Here is a 6,663-nt window from a genome sequence, read left to right on the forward strand (position 1 = left end):
CCCTTGGGAATCTTTTGAGGACCGGAAGGTGCATCCGAAGGCAGAAAAGCGCCTAAGATGGATCGCGAGTTCAAGGACCAAGTTCTGCCCTCTAACAATTTTACAGATGGGGAAACCTGAGGTACAGAGAAGGGAAAATCCTGATCAAGGTCACCCCGAACCGAGAGCAGAAGCCCAGGCCAGGGTTTTCTCCGTGGCGGTGGGAGTGCAGGTGCGCACTCTTTGCGGGGCGCAATCCATGCAGGAGCTTGGGGCCAAAGCCAGGGAACTAACGGTGCTGGCCAAGGAAATCGTGACTGCATAGGAGGCTGGACTCCTTGCTGCCTCAGTTTCCACAGCACTACCTCTGGTGGGGGTCGGGAGACGAGGCAATTGGCCAAATATGTGCCTGAACAGAGTCCGGCTGTCTTTAGACTGTCCCCGCACCTCCCAACGTCCAATGGAGAATCTTTACTGCAAGCTACCTCCGAGTTCTTTAAAATCCAGTCCTCCCGTTCGAGCCTCTCGGCGTTCTATTGGAAAGACTATGCTCTTGGTCCCTCTAGAATGAACTGCTCAGACTGCCGCGGGAGGTGTCCTGGGGCTGTAACTGCGCAGGCGCAAGGGCAGCCAACCCGGAAGGCGGAAGAGCTGGGTCCGGACAGTTGGTGTCGGGGGCGGGGACTATGTTAACCAATGACCTGAAGGAGTAGGGAGGGCGGGATTAGGCCCGCAGTCGCTTAACGCTACACTAGTGGGAGGTGATTTAAGAAATGGTGAAGGGTGGTTCAATGGTCTTTCACGTCGCCATCCTCTGGCCCGCGGAAGTTAAGCAACAGAGAGGCGGGCCTAGGGCCGGAAGCAGGAAGGAGGGCGCAGGAAGCAGGGCGCCGTAGTCAGTCGCACTGTCGGTCTGTGAGTCTGTCGGTCCCGAGGGCAGGATGGAGAAGCTGCGACTTCTGGGCCTCCGCTACCAGGAGTATGTGACTCGTCACCCGGCCGCCACGGCCCAGCTGGAGACGGCAGTGCGGGGCCTCAGTTACCTGCTGGCAGGTGCCACCCTGACCTTTGACCCATCCCTTCGGGGCTTTGACCTTTGACCCTACTGGCCCCCTTTCCTGCGGAGTCAGGGTAGTGATAACTGTTCTTGGGCAGTTCCTTCCAGGTTCCGGTAGGGCGTAGGGAGGGGACGTCTAGGGACCCGAAGCCGCGGAGTGAGGCAAATGCTCACCCGCCTCCTTCTGTGCCTTCTTCTCAGGTCGTTTCGCCGATTCGCACGAGCTGTCAGAGCTGGGTGAGCCGAACTCTGGGTTGGGTAGAGGGCGGGAGGGCCTGGGAGGGCTTCCCAGAGGGGTGGCCACCAGGGCTGGCAGTCCTAGGCTTCCTGTTAGATCATCTTGTGCTGTGACTGAATCGGACAAAGGTCCAGGGTCCACTATCCTGAGCCCTCTATGTCCCTATAGTTGAGGGACATGTTTAGGGACCTTGACTGGCCAGGAGGCTGAGCCAAGCCCTTTTCCTGCCTTTGCCCAGTTAATCCTCCTTACAGTTACGTGAGGTGGGTACTCTTATGGTCTTCATTGTTCAGTTAAGGTAACAGAAGTTTAAGTGAGATTAGAGAACAGCCACTGAAGATCCCAGAACCAGGACTCAAATCCAGATCTCCCAAATTCCAGGATCCCCAGACTATAAACGCCTCAGTAGTACTTATCCATGTGCAGGTCCTGAAAGAGTGAGCTGAGTTTTGAAAGGTAGAGATAGAGTAGACTTTCAGGGACAGGCTGCACAGAGCACAAAGGCCCGGAGATGAGACCACACATCCATGGCTATTTGGAGCATGAAGGGTAGTTCTGGGCAGCTGGATGACCAGTGCTATCCAACAGGGCAGTAGCTAGTCTGTCACAGAGATCAAACCATCCTTTCTTGTTCCAGCTGCCCACACAAGAGAGCATATTGGCGAGTGTGGAGCTGAGGAAGTGGGTGGGGAGACATGTTGGTTTTCCACATAGTGTGTGGGTGGCTGAGTACAGCAGGTGACAGGTGATCCTTGCCTCTCTGGGGAGAGGGTGAGGAGGTGGAGGCTGCAGAACCAGCCTCTCAAGGCCACATTCTACCTCTCAGTGTACTCTGCCTCTAACCTGCTCGTGCTGCTCAATGACGGGATCCTACGGAAGGAGCTTCGGAAGAAGTTGCCTGTGGTGAGAACTGTGCCAGGAACTGTGGGTGGGAAGCATGGGGAGCTGGCAGGAAAATGGCCCCGTCTCTGTAGCACATGTTATACATACTCACAGAGTATGACACATGCCTGCATCTGTCTGAGCCTCAAGCCTTCTCCTTAGGTGAAGTGTCCTGGTGTTAAGTGTCCCCACTTTGGATAAAGAGACTGGGTTTCAGAAGGGTAGAGTAGCCTGTCCTAGGGGGAGAACTCAGACTTACATATTTAGTCTCGGAAAGGGGAAAATCCACATCTGTCAGAGAAGCCCCCCTAGGTGGAGTGCCTGGAACTAGGAGCCCCCTCACCTCTTGGCCTGGGGTTCTTGCAGTCGCTGTCCCAGCAGAAGCTGCTGACATGGCTGAGTGTGCTGGAGTGCGTGGAGGTGTTCATGGAGATGGGGGCCGCCAAAGTGTGGGGCGAAGTGGGACGTTGGCTCGTCATTGCCCTCATCCAGCTGGCCAAGTATGTTGGGACTGTGGAGGGCAGATCTTGGGTGGGGGTAACCAAGGCCAGCTGTACAGATGGTGTTCAGCAGAACACCCCTGACCCCCTGCTGGCTAGCCACCTCCCCTCCAGCCCTGCCATACTCCCAACCCAGGGCTGTACTGCGGATGTTCCTGCTGATCTGGTTCAAGGCTGGCCTCCAGACCTCACCCCCCATCGTTCCTCTGAACAGGGAGACTCAGGCACAGCCCCATGGTAAGCTGCTTCTCTGCTCTGGAGTGGAATGGGACATGGGACTAATTTGTGGATTTAGAGCTGACCAGCGTGAATACGGTATTGTCCGTTTATGGAGCACAACTATCCCCATCAACTCATTTTGTTCTCATCACCCTGTATTTCAGAGAAGAAAAAGATCAGGTCAGAGGAGGGGTCAGAACTTGAACTCAGGACCTCTGACGTCAGAGTCCTCATTCTTTTTTGTGGGCTGCAAGAAGAGGGGACAGAGCATCGGCAGGAGGCAGAAGTCCTGCTAACCTCGTCTCTGGGCCTGGTTCTGTATCAAGAGCCACAGCGTCCTGAGGCAGGCTGCCCAGCAGATCTGTCCCTTCAGGGCTTTGGATCCATCCGCTGTTGGCCTCTGGGCCTCATTCTCCTGACTTTAGGGGGTGGTTCTTTGTGTCTCCTCTCTTCACGGTCATGTTGAAAGCAAAGGACTAAGAACACATGGCTCCTTTAATGCTGTGATCCCCAGAGACCAGGGTCCTCCCTACCTTGTTCCAGTCCCTGGGAAGCCTGGGTTCTCAGCTGGCTCATCTGCCAGGTGTTACTGGCCTTTCTCAGGCTGGGGAGGGCTGCAGAATGCTCCCCACTGTGGACAGATCCCAGCCACAGCCCCCACTGCAGTGTCCTTGATTCAGTTGCTGCCTTAGTACAAGCTTGTCCATTCTCCCCTTAGCCCATGAGTGTTCACTGCATACGTGTTCTTTACAGGCTCTGCTGGAAACATGTCCCTCTGACAGTATGGCCTTCTGTCTATCCCTGCTAGATGGTGACCACAGCCCGGGCAGCCAGGAGCAGTCATATGTGGGGAAGCGGTCAAACCGAGTGGTGCGAACCCTCCAGAACAGTAAGTAGCGGGTGTAAACAGATGAGGCATCTCAGTGCTGACAGGGTCAGCATGGGCCTGAGGGCCTGGCTTTCATCACTGCCTGCCCTCCCCCTGCCCTGCCTTGCCCCAGGCCCAGATGCTCACGTGCACTCTTGTGTTCTAGCTCCATCCCTGCACTCAAGGCACTGGGGAGCCCCCCAGCAGCATGAGAGATGGCAGCAGCAGCAGCACGAGGAGCTGAGCATCACCCCTACCCCGCTGGGGCTGCAGGAGACCATCGCAGAGTCCTTGTATATTGCCCGGCCCCTGCTGCACTGTATCCTTAGCATGGGGCAGGGGCGGGACAGATGGGCGCTGGCCGGGTAGGCCATGTGCTGGAGACATCCTTGACGCCTTGGCCGTCAGTGCTCAGTCTAGGCCTATGGGGTCAGCGGTCATGGACTCCCTGGCTCCTGTCTGGTGTCGTGGATGTGACCAGGTGAGCCTGGGCCTGCCTGGGCCTCCACTCCCTTCGCTGGGCTTCGTGCTGCAGGCCTGGCCTCACCTGGGCAGGCAGGGGCCCCTGATCCTCCTGTTTCTGGCCCTAACCTTATTCCCTCCCTCCTCCACCAGCCTGAGCCTCCTGAGCGACAGAAAGGGCCTGACCCGGAGGGAGCGGCTGGAGCTGCGGCGACGGACCATCCTGCTACTCTACTACCTGCTGCGCTCCCCGTTCTATGACCGCTTCTCCGAGTGAGGACCTGGCCCCTGGAAGGGCAGGGCCCACCCTCAGCGAGGCAGAGGGGAGGGAAGCGGGGTGCAGTGCCCCACCCCTGTTCACACCTTCCCTTCCTCCTTCCTGGATCTGGGTTCACTGAGTACCTGCTATGTGCTGTCCTGGGTGCAGTCACTCCCTGATTTATCTGTGGCAGCCCAGCCCTGTCCTCAGAGTTCTCAGAGCCATCTGCCTGCATGCAGGAGCTTAAGCCATTGTTGGCGGCAAGGGCAGGGCTACAGGGATCATGGGCCTGGGCTTTCTATGCCCTCAGCTCATTTGCCCATCTTCCTGTCAAGTAGTTGGGATCACCTCTCCTCCTCACAGGAGACACTTGAGGTTCAGAGAGGTTGGGCGGCTGAAACAAAGCCACCCAGCTAGCTAGTGGTAGAGCCAGACCTCACATCCGTGTTCTCTGTGAAGGTCCAGAGTTCCCAGCCACAGCCAGACACAGAGTGGCCTGCTGGGGGCGGGTGGTGGCTCAGGGCCAGGTCTCCCAAAGTCCTGCCATTGTGACTGCCTGAGGTCAGACTGAGACTTGGGGAGGGGTCCCCGGACAGTGACTGGGGCTGTAAGAACCCTCTCTGTCTAGGTCTTAACAAGTATGCTGCTTAAACACTGAGTATTAATTGGAATTGTACTTAATATTATGTCCATACGGCCTCAGGGTTTTTTCCTGAGACAGTGGAAAGCAAGCTGAGGTCATATTTAATAACTACCTCAGTGAAAATAACTGCCTAGCAGTTCCTATTTTCAGCTAAGTTTGAAAGCTTATAATCCTATTCTGTACTCTGGAGAAAACGTTCCAGAGACTTACGTGGATCATATGACCTCCCCCAGCAAATTGCTTGCCCTTTACAGAGGAAGCATTACCGCCCGGGGAGCTCATTGAACTGAGGGGACTGGAGACGGTAATTGCAGAGGTGGCATCCCAGGCCAGTCTGGCTCACTCTCCTGTGACCTGACCAGCCGAGCACCCTCAGAGCAGCTGCTTAGACTCAGAAGGGTCCAGAAACTCATTTGAGAAATTTCTTGTTTCCCCAGAAGACAGGGAGCAGGGTGCTGAGGGTCTCCGAGATGTAGTCTGGGAAGGGAACTTCTTCCCCTTTATAGTTTCTGAAGCCAGGCTGCCTTCCAGTTGTGGGCTGAGGTCTGAGTGTCCCAGGCCTGTGGCTGGAGGACAACAGGACCAGAGTTCTCTTCCTTTTGTCCTAGGGGACATCCTTGATCCAGAGTGACTTTCTGTCTCTGGGATGCACTGCCTTTAGTCAGGTGACCTGTAAAGGCTTTTTGCAGGGACCCAGGCTCCCTACTCAGTCTGCTCCTTTCTTGCAGGGCCAAGATCCTCTTTCTGCTTCAGCTGCTGGCAGACCATGTCCCAGGCATTGGCCTGGTCACAAGTAAGCATGGGGTCGGGGCGTGATGATTACTGAGTAGCACAGATCTCATGTGTGGCCCATCTTCCTGTTTTCTTTTGTCTCCTTGTAATTTGATCCTTGGCACAGCTGGGAGAGGGAGCCCTGGGGGGTCAGGCTGGGTGAGTGAGAGCTCTTGCAGTGATAGGAGACCGACTTCTCTGGGTGGTGTCTACATGGCAGGGATGAAGCCTGCCGACTGTTCGGAGATCCCACCTCAGCAGAGAGCCACTGGGCCAGGGCTGTCAGCATCTACAGCCGGACGGCTGTGTGGCTTCCTGAGCCTAAGAGGCCTGTCTGTAAATGGAGACAGAGATGGCTGCTGATGCGAAGAGGTGGGAGAGGGGGCTCCTGTCATATGGAGGGAGCCGCAGTATTTGGGCAGCAGTGGCTCAGAGGGGCCTGGGTAGAGCAGAGCCCAGTTGGAGCCTGGCCCTCAGCCCTGAACTTGTTCCCTCTCTGTCATTGCAGGGCCACTCATGGATTACTTGCCAACCTGGCAGAAAATTTACTTCTACAGTTGGGGCTGACAGACACTCCACGAGTAGGGTGTGGGGAGGGGCAGGGTGGCAGGCTCTGCTGCTGTGGGCAGGGGGTGCTTCAGCCTTTCAGACCCCTGGGCCCCTCTGCCCTAATAAAACTGACTGGCAGTGTCAAAGCCTGTGGCCTCTCTGTGCCCACCACACTCTCACCCTGGCCAGGCTCTGCACACAGAACTGGTCGCCACCAGAGCTCCCGTAAAACCATC

General features: G+C 56.4%; 1 protein-coding gene across 1 annotated transcript; it reads left to right on the plus strand.

Annotated features, from left to right (window-relative positions):
• Positions 1–129: 129 nt before the first annotated feature.
• PEX16 (peroxisomal biogenesis factor 16) lies at positions 130–6,573 on the plus strand. Its single transcript, XM_074372125.1, has 11 exons — positions 130–1,032; positions 1,238–1,273; positions 2,101–2,177; positions 2,523–2,656; positions 2,793–2,893; positions 3,684–3,764; positions 3,910–4,062; positions 4,152–4,224; positions 4,359–4,478; positions 5,836–5,900; positions 6,387–6,573. The coding sequence occupies exons 1-11, from the start codon at positions 921–923 to the stop codon at positions 6,443–6,445; spliced, it is 1,011 nt and encodes a 336-aa protein (XP_074228226.1). The 5' UTR covers positions 130–920; the 3' UTR covers positions 6,446–6,573.
• Positions 6,574–6,663: the final 90 nt, after the last annotated feature.

Source organism: Camelus bactrianus, chromosome 10, assembly GCF_048773025.1.
Source record: "Camelus bactrianus isolate YW-2024 breed Bactrian camel chromosome 10, ASM4877302v1, whole genome shotgun sequence".
In the NCBI taxonomy this organism is placed as follows: Eukaryota; Metazoa; Chordata; class Mammalia; order Artiodactyla; family Camelidae; genus Camelus; species Camelus bactrianus.